We start from the raw sequence: 21,941 nt of genomic DNA, 5'->3' as shown, positions 1-21,941 counted from the left end.
GTAGCACAATACACGGAACTATTATGTACTGAATTATACAAGTTAAACTTTAACTCAAACCCAAATATCAAAACACTTGCCTTTCCCATTATTGGTTCGGAACTGTTCACTGTTAAAGGGATTTTCTTAAAGTTTTGATTTATTTTGGATGGGAATATAATTTTAATAGGGGGTGGCCCAATGAAATTACTAGGAATGTTAGCTAATTATAGGTTAATTTTAATAAAGGTCCAATCGCAGGTTTGCTTTTTGACAATGTGTGATGTATCTTGGACTAGATGGTTGTGATATAATGGATTTGGTCTATACTTCATATAGCCTTTTTGATATTAGAACTTCTTTATAATTATTTTTTACTATGAAACATCATTAAATTATAATTTAGTTGAGGCTATAATAGTAGATGTTAAACTATCTATGCTATAAAATTACAATGAGCTGCTATATGAATAGCTGTTATTTGGCATTTATTGCATAACCACATAATTTTATAGCAATATATCTTCTTTTATTTGGCATTGAATGAAGATATATTACTAAAGAAAACATCTATTTAAACCCTGTATTGCGCACTTATTTGAAACATTCATCAAATCTCTCATATTCTCTTTCAGGCAAGTTATTTCATAGTTTTCTTGAATAAATTGTGAAGAAGCTGCTCCAAATGACATGACAATGCTCAGTTTAGCCATCATTCCTCCTACAAAGATAACCGTATATCACAACCAGAGACAATTAACAGGAAAGAGGAAAGTAAATATTAGCTGTATTGCATATAGTTAACAGATAAACCAAACCATAAGTATTCTACTGAAGATAAGCAGATAAGCAACTCCACAACATATAAAACACATCACATGTAAGTATTTATCTTCATCCTACGTTGTTTGATACACAATACATATTGTACAATGTTTTATTTGTTCACCTTATAGAGCGTACACAAGGGACCCTAATGACTCCTAATATCATTTTTAGAATTGAAATAATATACATTAATTCAAATATAAATAATAATAATTTATAACAAACTATTATTTAAAATAAAATAAAGAAGTGGCATTACATCTTTTTGAAGAGGCAAGTGTAAGCTTTTTTTAAAAACAGAATATTATTTTATTGGAAGTTCTTTCTTTATTCACCATTTATATGCTCACAAGTCACATCTGCAACAAGCTTTTTTAAACTTCCAAGTTAGATAGCATATATATCGAAATAAGGTTTTATTAGGAAAATGTACAACCGATTCTGGGAACATAATCATTCAAACCCCTAACAGAAAAAGAGGTATTAGACAGAAAAGGAAAACTTACATGCTTTTGTTTCATTATGTTCACTCTTAACTGCTTGCATAACTATTTGAAAGACCTAAATTGAGGAAGCTACCGTTTGAAACAAAACAACAATCAAATCTGCCACCAAAAAACGACAAATATTTTAGACAATATTTTGTGGAGGGACCAAAACTGTCAAATTTAAAATAGGGTTAACATCTCTGCAAAATGATGAAAAAAGGGAGACCAAAACTGCAATTAAGAGTGTATATCCTTGGTATCAGGAGATAGTTTGATAGCAAGGACCATGAGAAAACCAAATAATTTGACAGAGAAGAAATTTGTAATTTAATGCACATATGAAACTAGATATTAATGATCAGAACTTATAATGAAAATACCAAAGAATTAAAAATAAAAAATGAACCGATAGAATCTATAGGGTATGGAAATATTTCATGAATGAGGAGGACAACTAACAGAAATGCATATCATTATAAAGTATGAAACGGTATCAAACAGTGTGCAAGTAAAAATGTAGAAGTAAAATTCAAGCATGAATCATATGCAATTATTTACCTTTGCAAGAGACTGAATCGTCTAAGCTAAAACCCCTCATACTTTTTGCTAGCTTAGTTATGATTGTTTTTCCTTCATGTTGTTTATGCATTTCTCTTCCAAAATCAACTCGTGTGACTCTTGAAGAAACCACAACAGTAAAATGAAGGTACAACAAAAGAATACAATTATTAGAATATTTCAAAAAAGTTCAAAAATTATTTTGAAAGGAAAGATGATTATAGTGTGAAAGAAAAATTGAATCTTTTGCTTTTTATGCAATTTGTCCAAGGTGTAAATATAGTTTAATAAAGAGTTATACGGAATTGGAATTTGGAAGCATCTTTATTGCATTATCTAATGCTTTGAAAACAATTTACAATAGCATTTAATAGAATTGGACAAAGATTGGACAAAAGGTCGACAAATGATATCTTGGGTGGATATGATTACCTTGATTATGTAGGAGTTGATCTGCAAAGTGCAAACAGGAAGAGCTGCTCCATTTTCAGAAATAATAGGTGCCATCTTCTCTCCTTTATGTCATCCTTCATCATCTTCAAATGACCTCCTGTATTGTTGTAAATTTTCAGCAATGTATCATTCAGAAGACACTTTTAAAGAGTATTTTCAAGTGCTAAAAATGTGAGTATTTTGCTTTGGAATTTAGACTACTGTTAAAGGACATGTTAACCAATTTGGAGCATTTACAGTTTAGAATTGATGCTCAACGAAATAAGTAAAAAAGGCTTGAGTAAGAGGCAAATATTGATAAAAGGGTTTGGGAGGTGTTAATGGTTTAAATATAAGCATCCAATTAACATTCATACATCACCTACAGACCAGAATTTTCTGCAAACTAATGCAATCACTATATAGTTCAGCATAAAACACAATCATGGCAAAAAAAAATTGCAGAACAAATATCAAACTATTAGTACTTGTTAACTAACTACAAAAAGAATGAAACTTTTATTTATTTATTAGTACTTAGTAGTACTAAATTGACAAAAAAAACCAAGGAATTTTGTTATCAATAGTATAAAAAAAAGGTTTTTTTTATCAATAGTATCAGATCTGAGAAGGACAAAAAAGGATTCATAAAGAAATTTTTACATCTCTTGAAAATAAAATAAAACAAATTCACATCCAATTTCATATGTAAACAACTTGACCTTGATGAAGACAACAACCCAGGTTTGAGACCATGACATCAGTGTTTGTGTAAAAAAACCTGACCCAGATTGGACCAAAACATACAAGATTGGGATGAAAACACGTAAGCTCTTTTCCGGCGCGGTGGTTGCAAGCTCCGGCGCGGTGGTAACCAGCGAAGGTAGTCCGGTCCTGATTTTTTTAATGAGTTTTGTAGAGAAGATGTAGGGGACTCTTTTTATGGTGATGGTTTTTCAAAAGCTTGTATGTGGTTGTCTAGATCTAGCCGAAAAGATGGGCGTAGGGAAATTTAAAATCATCTTTGACATGAAAATAAATTTGATAGTAAAATTACTGATGAAAAGGAGAGGATGAAGATGGTGGAACAATGATACGCAGCCGCCGGAGACACGCTAAAGGAGGGAGGAGGCGGCTAGGGTTTGTTAGAGAATGAGAGAGTTTTCCAGAATTTCTTTGATGAAGAGAGAGAAAAATAACTATGAAATGAATTTACCGTGTGTGGGACAAAGTTAAATGAAAAAATAATAATAAAAAGAAAATTATAAAAAAAAAAAGACTCCTATACGAGATTGAAAGGGGTATATGCTTTTTTGATTGCAAGATTGACAAAGTAGTGTAACATAGTAACAATACTTTTTCCATTCAGGATTAACCGAGTCATTTTCACTAATAAAATATCATAATGAACTCAAATGTATTAGATAAGTTGGCATTGACTAAAGTAACTTTAATATACTGGACAAGTTATTTATAAAAATTGTTTCTACTAAAATGTTTCTACTATTTAGAATATCACCTCCCTCTTCAATTCTACAATGATATTGAACCTTCATCGATTAATATACACGGGATATGTGAACATTGACTAAAATTTTAGAAATATCCAAAATGAAAGTTGAGAAATTGACATTGATTAAATGAACAATCGTGCACGAGATAAGTTATCCATAATAAAATGCACAAGTAAAGAAGACATTGATTAAATTACAATATCATTTGACAATTTTTCAGTAATAAATTTTCAGAATTAACTAAAATAAACACGATAAGTTACCACTGACTAAACTAACTTTGATACACATGACAAGTTGTCATTTATAAAAAATTGTTCATGACAAAGAGTTTATACTATTTAAAACATCACCTCACTTCAATTCTTCAAAGGTATTGAATCTTCATCAACTAGAATGTACGAGATATGAAAGCATTGTTTAAAATTTTCTAAATAACTAAAATGCATGGGTAAAGTGTGCATTGACAAAAATTTCAAAAGTAAATCAACTGCACGGTAACTTTGGTATATGGGACAAGTTGTTATTTATAAAAAAAAATGTTCCTGCAAAAACGATTATACTATTTAGAATATCACAAAACTTTAATTCTACAACTATGTTGGACTCTCATCGACTAAAATGAACACGATAAGTGGTCATTGTCTAAAAATTCGTAAATATATAAAATGCTTGAGAAAAGTGGACATCAACTAAAATTTCAGAATTCATTTTCCCTTGATGCTTAATTTAATGTGTTTGTGTGCTTTGGTGGTTTTTGTATTTTTGCTGTTGTTGCTGAGTGATAACATTTATTCTTAACCGAAGATATCAGTTAGCCTACAGCTGTGTGGAATTGGTCTGTTCACGTTGTTTTCGACCTTAAATAAAAATTAATCAGTCAAGGCTCCAAACTAAGGTGTTGTGTGCAGGATATTCCAGCCGTGCGTTGCACGGGTTCGTACACTAGTACCCAACAATCCCAATCTACAAGGAAACCTACACATGATCCCATATCTCAAACACATACAAATTTCCCACCTTTCCTCTCTACTCCAAGTCCACAAATGTCTACTGTCCATGCTCCCACTTCTCAAATACCTACAAATACCCAACAACCCCACTCTACAAGGAAACCTACACATCATCTTACATTAAAATACCTTCAAATATCCAACCTCCCAAACCTACAAGGCAACCGACACATCATCTTATATCTCAAACACGTACAAATTTCCCACCTTTCCTCTCTACTCCAAGTCCACAAATGTCTACAATTCATGCTCCCACTTCTCAAATACCTACAAATATCCAATCTCCCCACTCTACTCCAAGTCCACATCTTTCTAATACACATAGCCTGCCACATTTACCATCTGATGTTGTATCTGGTGGTGATCCACTTGCATCATCATCATCATGTGATGATTCGTATCCGATAGCTGGGAGTACAGATCCTACTGATAGGCGTATATGGATCCGTCCGGGACCACAGTTAACGTAAGATTTTTTATAATATTTTCCGTTTAATTCTATAATAACTTGTATCCTTGTATTTTACTACTTGTTTAATTTTGTTTTTATAGGTTTGAGCCTGATGTTCAGCCCCCACGTGCCATTACAAAGATTATGAAACGTCTGTTTCAAGGGACTTGGGCAACTTATACAGAGTTAAGGAAAAATGACAAGGATCTTGCGGACTTGTGGTATAACGAGTTTCAGGTACTGTCCTTCTCTTCCTCCAACTTATGTTTAACGTCCTCGTTGTTAGATTTGTCGCTCAGTCCATTTTTTATTTGGAATTGTCGGTTGAAGTTATCTCTAGTCCATTTTTTATTTGGAATTGTTGGTATATGTTATATTCCACCGCACTGCCTACCATCATTTTTGGCTCCCTCCCAACTTTGGAGGGTATGGAATGGAATTTGTTACTAGTCTCTTACGAAAATTATAAAATGAAAAGTTACACCAATTAACATATATACAGCCCTTAGGTGGTGATGTTTTAGGATTGGCACTAACTATAGCTTCTCAAGTGGAGCATCACCCTTTTCTTAATCTCTTTTTGCATGAAATCAAGGAAATTATATGCACTTAACTACCATCCTTAATAGGTGTGAAAAAAAGTACTTCTGCTTATACTTGAGTATGAAGTGAGTACATGATTCCCTTGTTATAGAATTCTAATGCATCAATCCTGCGACAAACTCCCCATAGAATCGTACCTACTAACTTCTTGAGTCAAACTTCTTTTAAACTTTGAAATAGTAGGCATATCTTATTGAATCCTATTGTGTTTGAAGGTTCGCAGACATCTAGTTGTAATTTATGATTTTTTTTTATTTACTTTTTTAGATTTTTTATACCAGTACAGATGAGAATACTGCAAATTTACATACACAATAACATTTTAATATGTCTAAAATAATTGATGCGTACTGTTCAAATGCTATATTATAGCCATGTCATGTGCTATAATTTTTTTGAATTCAGTTTATCAATGTGTCCATGTGTCTTTTTGCACCCATGTCCCATGTTGTATACATGCGTTCAAGGTGTATGGCCACTGGCACCACACTCCACTATTAACTATTACTACCTCCGTTCCTTTTTAATTGTCACTTTTTCACATTTTACACAAACCAAGACAATCAATAATTGTTTCTACTTTTGATGCAATAAGTTATACTTTTATTATAATGACCTTATTAATTTAACATCTCATTTCATATATTTCTCTCTCCTCAATAAATAACAAAGGATAATATTGGTAAAACAACATTTAATGATGCATTGAACTTTGAAAGTGACAGTTAAATATGAACAAATTTTTTCTCCAAAAGAGACTTAAAAAGGAACAGAGGGAGTATGTTTTATACAAATCTTTGGTGTTTTCTTTCTGATTGGGTTATCAAGAACTTACAATGCCTTTTTCTGATCTTTGAAGTAGCGAGTACCATTTTAAATTTGTAAAATCTACTTCTTTTGAGATTACTAGATGATCATGATGGTATTAACGTGAAAGTTCTTGATTTCACAATTTCTTTGGCTCCCATTTTTTCATCAATATAGGAGTTATTGTTAATCTAGTCCAAAATTTGTTAAGCTCTTACGTGTCATCTACTTGTGTCTCTGTATGATAGGTATTAAAATTGTATTTGCTTCTTGGCTTTATTTGTTTGTTTGTGCTGGTCTATTGGAGAATAATGCATTTACCTTTCAATGTTTTATCCTTGATGGTAATCTGATTATGATTGTAATGCAATTGTTGAATCTATAAACAGTAGACATTTTTCATTCTAATGTATACGTTGAAGAACTCTTTTGGTCTGATGTTCTTGTATAGAATTTTATATGTATACGTTTGAAAATGTATAACATCTTCAAACGAGCACCATCCTATGATTTTTTTTGGCAGTGAAGTAGAAAATACATAGTTGATGTAGTGTCCTGCAGTAGCCATAGTAAATATGCAAGTTATAATTTAGGCTACCAATGGAAATATAATTCCAAGAACATGGAAACACAACTTCTGATAGGTATGTATAGCAGCCGTTTCGATTTTTTGGAAGGCATGTGAACAATGTGGAGGCCTAAAGAACACGACAATTGCTCATTTCGTTTTTGAAATTGATCTTTTTTTTAACTGTCGTCGGTACTTTTTTAATTGTTCAACTGACTTTAATAGTGTCCGGGGGTGGTTAACTGTTGCTGGGTCAACGGCGGTTGGAGAAAAAATAATTTCAAAAGTGAAGAGCAATTTTTAAAGAACATCTCTGATAGAGCAGAGCTAATAAAACATAATAAATCAATAGAAACAAGAGAATAGTGGTGAATATTAATAACTCGCAAAAGAGTTACAAGTTCCAGAGCAAAGCTCCTAGTTTGATGTCAAGTTTATCCTATATTATTTACATTGCTTGTATTGCAGAGGATATATAAGTGGCTTCCTGAGCTTGAGCAAGACATAGAGAAGACTTATCATCATAAGGCATCTGATGGGTACCAAAATACAATGTATCGGGTACGAAAAGGAATAGACAAAGGCGAATGGATGCCTGTTCAATTGCGTGAAAAATTGGAACAAAATTGGGAAGATAGTAATTGGAAGGACAAGGCAGACGTTAATAAGCAAAATAGAAGATCCTCTAATGGTTCATTGCACACTTGTGGGTCAATTCCAACAATCGAGTATTCTAAAAGATTAGTAAGTAAACAAATTTTATTTGCAGTAAAACATAGTGATTTAAATTAACCATAATACTAATCTATTTATTTATTTTGTACTATAGAAAACTGACTCAAACATGACTCCAAGCTGCTGGGAGGTGTATATAAAGACACACAAAATGAAAGGCGATCCATCAAAGTGGGTATCCTCCAAATCTCAAATGGTTGCGGTAAGTTACAATTCGATGAGATTTTCATTTCCAGCCTTTTGTCAAATAAACATAAAACAATTGAAAATTTTCTAGAATTAGTTATATCCTTTGGTGGACTTGTAATGCTGGTGGAAAGTCAAGGTAATTGGAAAAACTTTAAAATTAGTATTTATAACTGTCCTCATGTGTATTGATGCATGCTGCTACACTATAACTATGCCATCATGTGCTATAATTGTTTTTGGTTATCTAATCATGTTTATTGTTGTATGTTACCTGCTTTCGTGCCATAGTTTTTAACGTTATGCATGCTTATTATTGTTCATCAGGTTCTGACATCTGAACATGATGATCTTATGTTTCTTCACTTGGAAAGAAGTAATGATAACTTAGTTATTAACTAAAAGCTGGTTTTAATTTGTTTAAGTTGTTATTGGTTGGTTTATATATGAATGTAATTGTAGTAATTAATTTAATTTCATATTTTTGTATGTAAGAATTAAGACGAACTCTAATTTTGTAGGATGAATATGAAAGACGGATTTTTGAAAGGAACTCACAACAAACAGAGGGGGATGATGTGTCTAATGACCATCAGTCAGATAACTTCATCTTCTTGGACGTAGTTGGAGGAGTCGACAAGAAAGGACGCATATATGGTTTGGGGACAGAGGCAGGAAAATACAAGCATTCTTCATCCAAATCATCTGACGGCATCTCACCATCTGAATATGAGCATATGAGGACTACAATATCTAAAATGACAGTTGAAAACATGGAACTCAAGTAGCGGTTGAAGACTAATGAGGAATTAATTCGTGCATCACAGGAGGAGTCACGTTTAACTCGAGAGCAGTCACAACAATCACAAGAGGATTCGCGATTGCTCCGAGAGCAGTTCCAGAAATTCATGGAGTCTTTTCAACAAGGTCATTCACATCTACCTCCTTATCGACCTCATCGTTCGAGTTAGGATCAACATCTGTGTCCACTTACTTGATTATTTATCATATTATTGAGAATTTTATTATAACTTTTAATTTAAAGTAAATGTTCTAATACTATTTAGTAAATATTTCGATATATTTTCATGCAAAATATAAGTAGTGTGATTTTTGTGAACGCAACCAAAAAGGTTTTTTTATCAAATATTAATGTGATTTTTATCATATCTTATCATATTAATGTATTTTATATTGTAATTTTTCATTACCTTTTTGTATATTCCAAAAGTGTTTTGAGAAGAAATTGAGAAATTTCCTAATCTAATTTTTGGGGGAAAAACAAAAAAAGCTTCCTATTTGCGACGGAATTTTAACGAGTCACAAAAGTTGTCTTGCAGAGTAGCGTCCGCTGGAGCTGCGACGCTAGTGAAATTCCCAGAAATTTTACGACGGAAGTATTCTCTCAGAAATTTGCAACGGTTTTATCCCTCAGAATTTTGTGACGGATAACTAAAACGTCGGTATTTTGTGACGGAAAACTGGGTGACACACATCCATATTATGAGAGGTTTAGCGACGGATTTTTGGGGTTTGCAACCGGTTGTCATCCGCAGAATGATTGACGCAATTGATTTTCCCTCGCTAATGATTTCCGACCCCCATTATTACGACGGATTTCTGCCGCGTCGCAAAATCCGTCAGAAAAACGTTTGCTACGTATTTTTGCCTATTTTGCGACGGCAAACTGCCGTCGCTAAATCCGAGTTTTCTAGTAGTGATATTGCGCTAAGCAAAGCATCACCATCAAATTTGTTTGCAGTCTTTTACCATTTAAGTTGCATTTATGTGACCAGACTATTATTTTTATGCATTGATGTGTTAGTCGTTGTCATGTGGTATATCGATTTAGAAGTGATACATACTATATTAATTTTATAATAAAAATAATAATAACACATGTTTTATAACATCTTTTAATTAAACTACACTTTTTTTAAAAGAAAAATTGGGGGAATGGAGTTTGATTAATTAAAGGGAAATGGATACTTATTACCATTTTACAAACCATCATCGAAGATATTTGATCTTTGTATCTTAAGATTATAATATTATGCTCTTACCACCAAACTATCTCGATCTCTCCCCATCTCTCTTCTACCTTAATGCATATTTTATTTAATCTAATAGTAATTTTAAGGTATTTTTCATAAAAGAAAGACAAGTGAAAGAGTTTTTATTTGTCAAACACATATAACAAAATACAATTTAATCGCCTCCTTTTGTAAATATGTTTTTTGCGCTTAAAAGTTCATATTTAATTCATATGTAGTCATAAAAGCCTAATTTTGGAATACTAAAAGTATGACCGAAAGGGTAAAAATAAAACTTTTGGAAGACTAAAATGCAAAGGAAAATTTTAGGGAGACTGAAACAAAAAGTTAAAATATTTATAGAGACTGAAAAAAATTAATCCAATAAAATAAGTACTCCCACCGTCACCCAATTTAAGTTGTTTTTATTAAAAAGAAATTGTTTTGTATATGTCGTTTTATAATATGAAAAAAATGTTAATTCTATTTTTCATATTGTAATGCTAACTTAACTATCTATTCTTTTAGGAACAATCTTTTACTCTTTAATTTTTCCTGTTTTTCTAAAAAGAAAAAAAAGTTCATGTCATCAATAAAACTTTTTTTTTAAGGATGTTATGAATAAAGCTTAGTTTTGTAAAAATTCATGAATAACGAAAGGAATATTCATGAGTCATGATCATGACCCTCTCATGAGTCCGTCAATGTTGGCGGCCATGTTGCTTTCGCTTTCATTGTCCATAAATAAACTAGTGGAATCCAATGAGTTGACTTGACACATAAAAACCAGCTAGGGACATAAAATTAAAGGCAAATGTTAACTTTCCCTCTAGGGCACATGTTAAGGAGCTCTTTATAAAAATATATGTTTCAAAAGTCGTGTAATCAACTTTTAAAAAGTTAAAATATCATGTTTTTTAATACACCCTCCGGTCACTAATATAAACAAAAATCTACATTTTAGGTTTATTCATTTAATGATGTATGTGGTCTATAATAAAGACCATGCGCATCATTAAATGAATGAATCTAAAATGTAGATTTTTGCTTATATTAGTGACCGGAGGGTGTACAAAGTTGTTTTTTTTAGGTTCCTTAACATGTGGGCAAATGCACCACATACCACATACAACCAAAGAGGCATATAACTTGTGGGCAATCTTGCAAAGCATGCAACATTTCTTCACCAATGTTACTATAGTACTCACACATTGAGCTTCCCAGACCCATTATGTTTTATTATAATTTGTCAACAACTTGTCATAACCTGCTCAACGATATAACGGTAATCTTCTTTGTATTATATATCAAAGTATATAAGAGACTTTCAACAAATTGCCAACTCAGTTTATTAGCAACTAATTCAGATACCAACAATTCACTGATATTGAATTATACTTTAACTAACTATATATATGCCTATTGCACTTGGGTACATTCCCAGCTATGCACAATTGTAGTCATTTTTAGTTGAAACAAAGTTGTCACAAACACTTGAAATTTGCAATTAGACTTGTATATGCACCTAACATTATATTCACAAGTTATGATCACAAAAAGCTGTCTAAAACCATTATCTGATACATAAATTTAAAGTTCATCATCTTGTTCAATCACATGTTGGGCACCTTAATACAAGGAAGATGTAAAAAAATTGAAATTTGCTTATAGGGAGTATGGATCCTACAACAATGACAGGTACACATCTCTAATTTATTCCTACAACATCATGTGATTATATGCTATACATTGTATCTATTGTGGATTTCACATTACAAATCTATTCAAATTCTATAAAAAAAATCATAATCCAACACATCAAAGCTCAAGTTCACTATGGAGGAAACTTTTACAGCATCTTTGTCCATGTGCCCAAAAATGGAAAAATAGCAATAAGCAATCGAACCAAGAGGGGAGTATCGCTTTTTCTTTCTCTCCTACTCAACCTACCACCTTCCATATTCATCCTTTGTGACCCTTTCCTTGCTTGTGATCTCCTTTTTGTTGGCCTAGCTCGCTCCAAGTCATCCCATCCACCAAAACTTGGTGCATCTCGGCTGCCACTATCAACCGAACCGTTGTTCTCAACTACCCACGACTGCATCCCCGTCTTCCTCGTATTAGTTTTCTGGGTTTCTTCTGGCTCTTCCTCAACCTGTGTGTCATTTACATTTCGGCGTTTCCTCTTCATCCTATACTTGCGCTTTGGTTTGCTCTCGGTCCGTCCCCATAATTTCTCAATTGCCAGTGCAAGTGCTGACTGACTGAGAGGGATTGCTAATGCCATGAGGAAAGCTTTTGGGCCGGTAGAAAGCAACCATGATGCAAGGATGATGGGAAGCGTCCAACCATAGGATTTAAAAACCTGCACTGCGAAAATGAATTCAACACCTCATGCCAACAAAAATGTTCAATGCACATGTAGCAACTTAGTACAAAAATAAAATGTTTTGTAGAGTATTCTGCCTCAATGCAGCACAGCAATGATGACATAAAGCATGATAAGTTATATAAGTGACATGAACCTAAGAAGTACTGACACATTGGACACGAGCCACAACACTGACACTAACACCGACACATACACCAACAATAATTTTAGAAAATGAAATAATTGAATGTAATCACTTGTATCGCTGTTGCGCGAATGTCGGTGCTAGAAAAATATGAACTACCAAAGGAGGAAGTTATTTGGAAATATTGAGTCTTCAATTCTTCTGATTAAACACACACACACACACAAAGACAAGCTTTACAACAAGCATTGTTAAGGACACTGAAACTAAAAGCAGCAGCAAATAAGCAGTTCCTCATACTTTAATAAGAGAGTATAAATAAAGGAAAATGAGGCTGAAAAAAAAGAAACAGGTATATGCATATTTTGAGATAATGCCAATTGCCAAAACCATCTTTGAGAGATTTAGAAACTCTTATAAAACAGTGTTCTCTCTCTCTCTCTCTCTCTCTCTCTCTCTCTCTCTACATACTCTATGAAGGATTCAAGATTCAATGGAAACAATGATTATTAGTATGATTTGGCTCACGAAATGAACTGTGATATGCCTGTAAAATAACAGTAACAGAGCAAATTACAGTCCCCTGGTCACAGCATTTTGAGTTCCATTTTCCAAGATTGTAATGAAAAATGGTTGGATCCATTAAAAAATCATAACTGATTTACGTCTGAAGAAACATTTGTTATTTGTACCCATACTTGTTTGTTAAAAGGTATCGGAGGGGATTTTGGAAGGCCTCACCAAATTCTCCAAACCATTTTTCTCTTTTCATAATACTCTCAAAACAAAACAAAAAAAAAAACAACAATCACAAGCATTCTTCTCTCTCCCCACCCCCTTTAAAAATTTTCTCCCAAACAAGGTGAGAAAATACCCTCCCTTTCCATTTCCCTCTCCTCTCCCCAAAGCTCTTCCCATTCTTTCCCTCCTAATTCCCAAACAAACCTTAACTTCAAGGTTTCATTTCTGTACTATGAATGCACTAGAAACCAAGTGATCAGGATATATTAACTTCCAGAACAGAATAAGTTGGCCAGAATTTACCATATATACTAAATCTCAAAGCACTTATATGGCCACCTTGAAATTTGAGAACGGTCACCAAACTGAACTCTTTAAGCAAAACGCTAAATCTGAGACAAACATCAACTAAAGAACTAGCTAAAAGAGCCATAAATCTAAGATGATGCTCACTAGGATGCATGGCTTTTGCCTGATCTTTCAAGATATAAATTTAACAAAGAACCGAGTGAAAATCAGTTGTCTTCCAATTTTTTGCGCACCATTTTTCTCATAATTAGATGGATAAAAATATACTTATCATAAAAAACTTTTGTCTATTAATCTGTAGAAGTCTTTTTGAAAATATTACATGAATAGATGTGGGAAATAGTTTCTTCCTGTAGCACACCAAGCATTCCCCATTCTATTGGTTTCAGGTTTGGAAGTTTACAGAAACCAAACAATATCATCACTATATTCACTAATATAAAGAAAGCTTTGATTTATGAACCTTTGAATATTAACACTTAATTTTCATCATGCAATACCTCACTTATTATTCACTTGCATTAGGAGAAAAAATAATGTTAGGGATAATGGCTAATTAGTGTAGTTAAAGTAGTTAAGAGTTGTTATAGAACCTAGTTAATTAGTTGGTTGAGGTTGTAATAGGGCTATTTGTAAAAATAGGAAATTACAGTGTAGTTGAGTAGTAACTTTATTGTGAAGGGGAACCCTTGGAGGAGAGATTTCTCTCCTATTCTTTTCTATCTCTTAAGTGTTCTTTCTTTCGAATCAAATTCTTAGGTTCCTAACAAATGATACCTTATATAAATATTTAACAAATGCTATGGTTCAATAAGATATTTAGGTTAAGACATTACTTGCAGTCTGATAAAACTAGACGTATTTATATGTCTGCCATTCCACCCCAGCCAGCCATTCCAATGCAAATTTTATATGGTGTTCCATGTTAGTGTTTCTTTCAGTTCCAACTTCCAAGTATGATGTATTTCAACAGTTGGCTTACTAGAAAATATTGGTGAAAGATAAAGTCCAAAGTGAAAGAAACTAGTATTCAAAAGGGTTCAATTCAGTTCATGAATATTAACAGAAGATATGCATTTGTACTTGTTTACAAACCAATGAATGGGGAACTCAAAAAACCTCACCTTGGGCAGCATTATCAGTAGCAGAAAATAGCAGTTAGTTAGCATTGCTATAGCCGGTATTAGACAACACTTTGTACTAAATCCTACTAAATCACTTGTAGCGGAACACTAATAGTTTATTAAAATTCCATAATGCTATAACGTTGTAGCGCTGCTATTTGGTAACACTACCCTGTGGTGTTAGCGCTGCTATTTGATAACACTACCCTGTGGGTGTTTGGGCTTATTTATATCATAAGCAATTGAGTAAGTTGTTTTAAACTAATTTTCACAAACTCTTCCAAATAGCTTATTGTTATAAGTTGTTTTCAACCTATGCAGTTTATCCTGATTTTCTTTTTCAATTATAGATATAATCAAAGAGAAAATGGAGGGATGCAACACAGACACAAACTCTTACACAATAAAAACTAATAAAATAAACACTTAATTAAGTTGTATATCCAAACACTAACAAGCATCTCTAACACTTTTCCTCCCACTTTAGCACACTATCATTTCAGAGGAAACTAGAAAGAAACACGAAATTTCTTTAATACAGTATATTCAAACATAAAAAAAGGCCATGTTTTGATTGACTTATTTGCCGTTTGTTAAATGGCAGCATATAGCAGAATGGCATGGCGGATTTTTGGACAACCACCATAAGCAATTCGTGAAGGATTGTCCACCATGGCAGCGTTGTAGGCTGCAAAGGCGTGTTTATATAACGGATTTTCAGCCTCCCGTCATAAAAAACACAGCTTATTTAAGCTTATCCACTTGTGAGACTACTTGGGAGAACTCACAGAGTAGTTTATAACATGTCCATAACCTATTTTCAGCTTAGTTTGATAAGCTCTCTATAATAGCTAATGAAAACTATTCAGAGCTTATTTGAAAATAGTTTGACTTCATTTTATCTTTAGTTAGAAATAGTGTATAGCTTAATTAAGTTGTTTATCAAGACACGTGAAGTACTAATCATTTACTAATCTTTCAATAAATTTCCATCTAAATAAAATCACTCTAAACAAAAAACACTAATACAAAAAAAAAAAAAAATCCAATTTTTCTAAAAAACTTTTTCACATCTTCCACATAAAAATAAATGGCATCATTAAAATTTAAATAAATATATATTAAAAAAAAAAAAAACTAAAAATGGTTTACCTTGAGAATCCACAAACTATCTAAAGCATCTTCCAAAATTCCACTATTTCCATCTTCCTCAGTTTCTTCTGTATACTCATCAGACCACCACCTTCTCTTCTTCCCATATTCATCATCATATTCCTCATCTTCATCTTCTTCTAGAGGCTTGGTTCTGGCATTGTTGAAGTTGAAGTTTGGAGGTCGAAAAGTGTCATCATTGGAATTCCAACGTGGGAAGTTGTTAGAGGAGAAAGATACGCGAGAATGAGAGAAGGGTTTGGTGGAAAAGGGTCGCCATGGATGAGGAGAATAGAGAGGTCGAGGAAGGTAACCAAGGAATGTGGTGCCTTGGCAGTAGTGGTGTTGATGATGAGCTTCCATCTATCAATCACATACACTCTCATCTTCATTATCTCTATTCTATCCAATTAATTAATTTTATAAATTATAAAATGTAATAAAAAAATTCTAAAATGGAAATTTTATAGATTCTCCCTTTTGTTATTTTTTTTTTATTTTTAAAAAAAAACATTCTCTAACACACATTTTTATAGGAGTATTAATTTTCTGATGGAAACTTAAAATTTCAATTACCTATAAAATTACATATATATTCTTTATTCAAATAAATAAATTTCGTTTTTCTTAAGGGTAACAATGTCATTTAATAATTCTCTATCTTTCTGTTATTATTACTTTTTTCTTTCTCTTTTCCCACCTTACTCTCTCTCTCTCTTCATCCCCCTCTCACTCTTTTTTGGAGCAAGTAGATTAAAGATTGAAAATGTATCGCTTAAGATGAATAAGTTGGAAGGATTCCTTAAAAATTGAATAGTTGAAGTTCGAACTTCATTCTTTACATTTTAACAACTAAAATAAATTCACTGGCGACATTCCTCCCACTCTTTAATTATTAGAGAAGTTTTCTTTCTTTTGAATTATAAAAACTATGAAAAAAATTCTCTTTATCTTTCTCTTACTTCATTTTAACTATTTTCTTCTTTATATTTTTCACTCGTTCGCTGATACATACAAAAAAAAAAAAATTAGACAAATATTTCTCTAGTTTTTTAATATAGTGTCGTGTGTCAACTTTTTAACTAAACATATTTTAACTATTTTCTTCCTTTTTATTCCTCAAAAAAAACTATTTTCTTCCTTTTGTTTTTCACTAGTTCAATGATACATACAAAAAAAATTAGACAAATATTTCTCTAGTGATTTTTTAATATATAGCGCCGTGTGTCAACTTTTAAACATAAATTTAAAATTGTATAAAATATAGTGTCTTGTGTCAACTTGTTAACTAAACATAATTTTTTGCTAAACAATAGATTGATTAAATTTTTTTTTTAATTTTTTTTTTACATTTATAACTTATTTTAATAAAAACTTGTTAACATTTTTTAGGAAAAGGAAGATTTAATAATCAAGAACAAAGCCCAAATGGAATAGGGATTGTGTCACAGAACCAAGGGATTTCTTTAGGAAGTTGCTCTATAGGTCCTTTATACAATAGATTAGATGAAGGGTAAAACAAAGCAAAATTAATATTCGTAAAATGCTTAAATCCTTAGCAAGGTCATTTTATGTGAACTCTGCATATGAGATATTCCTATCATTTTCGATATTTGTCATTTCACTATGATATGAAACTTTACACCTTTAGGTGCTTAATACTTCATAGCAAATGTTGCATAGAGTAGAATATGCGATTCAATATATGATTATACAAGAATGAAAGAAGCACCTAATACTTCATAGCAAATGTTGCATAGAGTAGAATATGCGATTCAATATATGATTATACAAGAATGAAAGAAGCAATATAGCATAGCCAATGTTAGCACTAGCTAAAACTTTAACACAACAAAATATCATTTGGGTCAGCGTATCTTATGAAAATGGGATGAAATAATTTATACACCACAAGAAATGCAAAGGAACTTCTCATCAAGGTGAAGCAAGTGCATCATGGTAGGTACATGGCCATCCCCTCCTCATTGCTTTGGCACCATTGTTGAATATTTATGAGCTTTTTTTCGAGTTTCTATCGACCTTATGAACGTTTTCCTTGAGCCAAGCTTACTCGCAATGTTCGGCCTTCTAGTTCCTGAAGTGCACAAATTACAAAGAAACAATAAGAAAAATCACAACTCCTTGTTTACACACACAAACGTATAACCGAAGTTTTAAATCACAATTACAATCTACAGCTATCCTAGACATTTGCATATAATTGCAGTCAAATATTGCTAATTCAGCGTCAATTGTTGTCACATTATGCTTACAAAGTCATGAAAAAAAAATTATGTTCACCCAAATTCCAGTCATGGGCCGTTTTTTAAAACTCGTTGTGCATAAAAGATTGAATAGATGAGAAGTAACATACCACATTATCCATGATTGTAAGGGCGGCATCCATTTCTGCTTTATTGGCATAGGAAACAAAGCCATAGCCACGAGACTTTCCGGTTTCGCCATCATATAACACCCTAGCTCCAACAACAGTTCCATGTTCTTGAAAGGCTTGTGTAAGACTCTCAGAAGTTACTGTCCAAGCCAAGTTCCCAACAAAAAGCTTGTACTCAGTTTCAGGATACAATGGTTCTTTTGGTTTAGGTTTGTCAGCGAAATTCACCCGTAAGGTTCGCCCCATGAACTCCTGAGAAGTTGTTCATTTACAAATGTTAGCATGCAAAAATATTGAAGCATTACATAGAAATTGATCATAGATAGTGATTCTTACTTTCCCGTCAAGATTTTGAATTACTGCATTACAATCTTCAACACAACTCATTGTCACAAATGCAAAGCCTCTACTTTTTCCAGTGTCTCTGTCATAAAGAACCTAAAGACATATACAAATCATTAACATTACTGTCACTCAAGGAATGAAACATAAACATGGATAAACCATGTCATACAATACAAGTTTGAGGGATGTATACTGAAAAATAATGACAGAAAATTTGGTTTTTTTATCTTTTCTTCATTCTTTTTAATATATATTAATTTGCCAAAGTCTATCCATAACTAAGTTTTATAGTTTAATATGTGTAACAATTTAATTTCTCATTTGCTCGCACATTTCGTTTATGTAAACATTCGATGTAATCTTCAGTCCAAAAATCTCTCCGTAAATTATAAATTTAGTTGGATTATTGCATTTCTCACTTATGATAAGTTACTTTAATGAATTGTAAATTCAGGAATCTGAAGCCCCTTTCGAGTTTAAGTCACAATAATGAGTTATTTGGGACAAAAACTGATAAAGATGCAACTGATAATGATGATGGTGAAAATTAACAGGTCTTAATGTTAAGATATGCTTCAAAAATTATTTCAGACTCTGATCGACCGAAATCAAACTAGAGACGAGACAAACTCTATTTCACTTACTTACCTTGAAGAATATTAAAATAAATTAAAAGCAGCTTATAAGCATATCATAAACCATTGAGTGTTTTCAAACACTTACATGTGAGTTTATACTATGGATAAGTCGAAATAAGTTTTACATAAACTCGTCTAAACGCCCTAGTTGCAAAGATTTTCAGAAAAATTTCATTTCAATTAGCACAAATGAAAGCAGCAGCTAGAAGTGCCTAAATCATCATATAGATATAGATAGCAACTGCAGCTACATGACTTTTTCTGTTATTTGATCCAAAACCGATAGAATTACTTTAATCAATGAAATTTACAAATTCACTCCTATCCTAGCTACAACACACAATCTTCTAGTTATCTATGAAGCACTAACACACAAAAATGACACACTAAGACTAACACGTAGACACCGATAATAATTTTTGAAAATAAAATTGGTTAAATATCCACTTGCGACACCAACACATGTCGAACCCTAGACGCGCATTCAATCTGAAGTGTTGGTGCTGCATAGCTAGTTGACCTAGTTCTTAACGATGAGTATTGAAAATAGTTAGATATGAAGTACCTCAATTAATTCTGCGCTACCATACTCCTCAATTAACCCTGCAAGTAGTGCACTATCAACACTATAAGGCAAATTACCAAAATAAAGCTTAGTCCTAGTGTCTACTTCTGCTACAGTTTCTCCTCCAATATTCTCCTTCTCTTCTACTACTACTTCTTCTTCTTTTCCTTCCTCCTCCTGCACCACAACCTTCTCTTCATCATCAACAGCCACAACAGCCTCTTCCTGTGCAACAGCAACAGAAATTCTAGGAAACCATAACTTGTGTGAAACTGTTGTACCAATAGACAAAGGTTCCACTGAGGATTGTGTGATCAAAGATACAGACATGCGGTTTGAAGATGTATCTAATGAGGAGTTTTTGGAACGTAGACATTTGACAGTGTTGATAGAAGATGAAAACAATGAGGCCATGCCTGCTGCAGTAGCCATGTTGTTGTGATGGTAGTGGTGTAAAACTAAAGTGCATAAGTTGGAGAGTTTAGTTTAATAAGTAAGATGTGATGAGAGGGAGATTTTGTGAAGTGGTTATTGCTGAGGTGGCTAGATTGTGTCCACTGTCCTATGATATAGGTAGAATAGATACTATCAAGATAAGATGAGTTACGTTTCCAATTTGTTCAAAAACAATGTGTTATGTGCTATATGTAATGTAACATGTCACATAACATGTAATGCACTAATGTCACTAGTGTGAATAACATTTTTAGTGAGTCATTGTCACTTATGATTCCAATTACTACTTTTTTTTTTTAGTTTACCCCCTTGTATGCATGTCGATTCAAGAATCTATCATATGTGTACTCGGGTTGGACTTGTGTGACATTATGTCACGGTGACATTAAATCTGGGCCACACAACACACATTGTCACACAACATCTGGGCCACACAACACATACAACACATCTGGACCACACAACACAACACCTTTGTGTGGCCCAGATTTAATGTCACCGTGACATAATGTCACACAAGTCTTGTCCGTGTGTACTCCATTTGCGGTAATTCTATTTTGGTTCGCCACAGCTCCATTGATAGTATACTATTTATTTTGTTTTTTTTTTTTTTTTGTATACTTTGTTATCAACCTTTTACAAACACGAGAATGAATCTCATTGAAAATAAAAGATTGTTTGGGTCGTATATTAGCAATCCCCTCACAAACATACACGAGTTGTAAAAAAAAAAAAATATACAAGCCTATGGAAAAACAAACACTTTTATTTTTACCATACAGTTAAATTAAGAACTATTTTAAGCCCCACTTTTTTTTTTTTTTTTGAGAGAATTCTAAGCCTCACTTGTTACTTGAAAACTGGACTCCTAAGAATTTATCAGTTTGAAAGGAAAAACAGTCTGTATTTTTTTCCGCACCCAGAAAGATAAGTTTGAACAAAACGGTGTTATTAACTCATCTAAAAGGTTAAATCCGGACAAGAACCAACAACAACAACCAATCAACCAAGTCTTATCACACTAGGTGCAGTCGGTTGCATGAATCAAACAACGCTATAGTGTTTTATCAAAAACTATGTTTTTCTCCAATTCATTAATCCAGACAAGAACCGGTTTTGAAAAATCAAAAAGATCTCTTACATTAAAGATAGTAGTTACCTTTATATAAACAATGATTTTAGTAGAAAATATTAAGCTTCTAAAACAGAACTCTAATCACGCACTCTGTTCCAAAAGAACACCTTAAATTTTTGGACAAATTCATGTTTATTTGTTTATGAAGAAAGTCTGAGTTTCAAGACGTCTATAATGAAAATAACAATGAAACGAATGTGTGATATGATAATATAATATATTAAAAAAAACAGCATATGTATAGGGGCACAGGATCTTGTAAGAGGCTTAAATTCAGCTCATTTGTCCCAAAATCAATTGCTCCAAAGGATGAAAAGAACCAAAAATAAGAGGTCTTGTATAGAATTTTAGAATGAATGAAGGTATTTCA

At 32.7% G+C, this 21,941-nt stretch overlaps 3 protein-coding genes and 1 long non-coding RNA gene across 4 annotated transcripts; 1 reads left to right on the top strand and 3 right to left on the bottom strand.

Annotated features, from left to right (window-relative positions):
* Nucleotides 1–400: 400 nt before the first annotated feature.
* Nucleotides 401–3,508, bottom strand: LOC146954242 (uncharacterized). Its single transcript, XR_015012539.1, has 5 exons — nt 3,008–3,508; nt 2,286–2,403; nt 1,854–1,972; nt 1,314–1,412; nt 401–700 (listed from the first exon to the last, which is right to left on the bottom strand). It is a non-coding gene; the product is annotated as an uncharacterized LOC146954242 (long non-coding RNA).
* A 1,241-nt stretch (nt 3,509–4,749) lies between these two features.
* Nucleotides 4,750–9,329, top strand: LOC146954241 (uncharacterized). Its single transcript, XM_085715440.1, has 5 exons — nt 4,750–5,278; nt 5,365–5,500; nt 7,710–7,985; nt 8,071–8,178; nt 8,684–9,329. Exons 1-5 carry the CDS (start codon nt 5,046–5,048, stop codon nt 8,948–8,950), a joined length of 1,020 nt encoding a protein of 339 aa, XP_085571566.1. The 5' UTR covers nt 4,750–5,045; the 3' UTR covers nt 8,951–9,329.
* Nucleotides 9,330–11,739: 2,410 nt separating this feature from the next.
* On the bottom strand, nt 11,740–16,430 carry LOC146954240 (uncharacterized). Its single transcript, XM_085715412.1, has 2 exons — nt 16,038–16,430; nt 11,740–12,560 (listed from the first exon to the last, which is right to left on the bottom strand). Exons 1-2 carry the CDS (start codon nt 16,398–16,400, stop codon nt 12,045–12,047), a joined length of 879 nt encoding a protein of 292 aa, XP_085571538.1. The 5' UTR covers nt 16,401–16,430; the 3' UTR covers nt 11,740–12,044.
* Nucleotides 16,431–17,794: 1,364 nt separating this feature from the next.
* LOC146954239 (RNA-binding (RRM/RBD/RNP motifs) family protein) lies at nt 17,795–20,440 on the bottom strand. The gene is made up of 4 exons (XM_085715403.1): nt 19,981–20,440; nt 18,769–18,870; nt 18,412–18,684; nt 17,795–18,132 (listed from the first exon to the last, which is right to left on the bottom strand). Exons 1-4 carry the CDS (start codon nt 20,410–20,412, stop codon nt 18,079–18,081), a joined length of 861 nt encoding a protein of 286 aa, XP_085571529.1. The 5' UTR covers nt 20,413–20,440; the 3' UTR covers nt 17,795–18,078.
* Nucleotides 20,441–21,941: the final 1,501 nt, after the last annotated feature.

This window comes from Medicago sativa, chromosome 1 (assembly GCF_051527215.1).
Source record: "Medicago sativa cultivar Bolivia chromosome 1, Bolivia_mono, whole genome shotgun sequence".
Classification (NCBI taxonomy): domain Eukaryota; kingdom Viridiplantae; phylum Streptophyta; class Magnoliopsida; order Fabales; family Fabaceae; genus Medicago; species Medicago sativa.
This window is presented reverse-complemented; position numbering and strand designations above follow the sequence as displayed.

Coding starts and splice junctions, on each gene's coding strand:
- LOC146954241 (XM_085715440.1), top strand. CDS start 5,046: ATGTCTACAATTCATGCTCCCACTTCTCAAATACCTACAAATATCCAA. Junction 5,279..5,364: donor CGTCCGGGACCACAGTTAAC/GTAAGATTTTTT, acceptor TTGTTTTTATAG/GTTTGAGCCTGATGTTCAGC. Junction 7,986..8,070: donor TCGAGTATTCTAAAAGATTA/GTAAGTAAACAA, acceptor TTTGTACTATAG/AAAACTGACTCAAACATGAC.
- LOC146954239 (XM_085715403.1), bottom strand. CDS start 20,412: ATGGCTACTGCAGCAGGCATGGCCTCATTGTTTTCATCTTCTATCAAC. Junction 18,685..18,768: donor TTCAAAATCTTGACGGGAAA/GTAAGAATCACT, acceptor ACAACTTCTCAG/GAGTTCATGGGGCGAACCTT. Junction 18,133..18,411: donor TTACAATCATGGATAATGTG/GTATGTTACTTC, acceptor TGTGCACTTCAG/GAACTAGAAGGCCGAACATT.
- LOC146954240 (XM_085715412.1), bottom strand. CDS start 16,400: ATGGAAGCTCATCATCAACACCACTACTGCCAAGGCACCACATTCCTT. Junction 12,561..16,037: donor ATAGTTTGTGGATTCTCAAG/GTAAACCATTTT, acceptor TTCGCAGTGCAG/GTTTTTAAATCCTATGGTTG.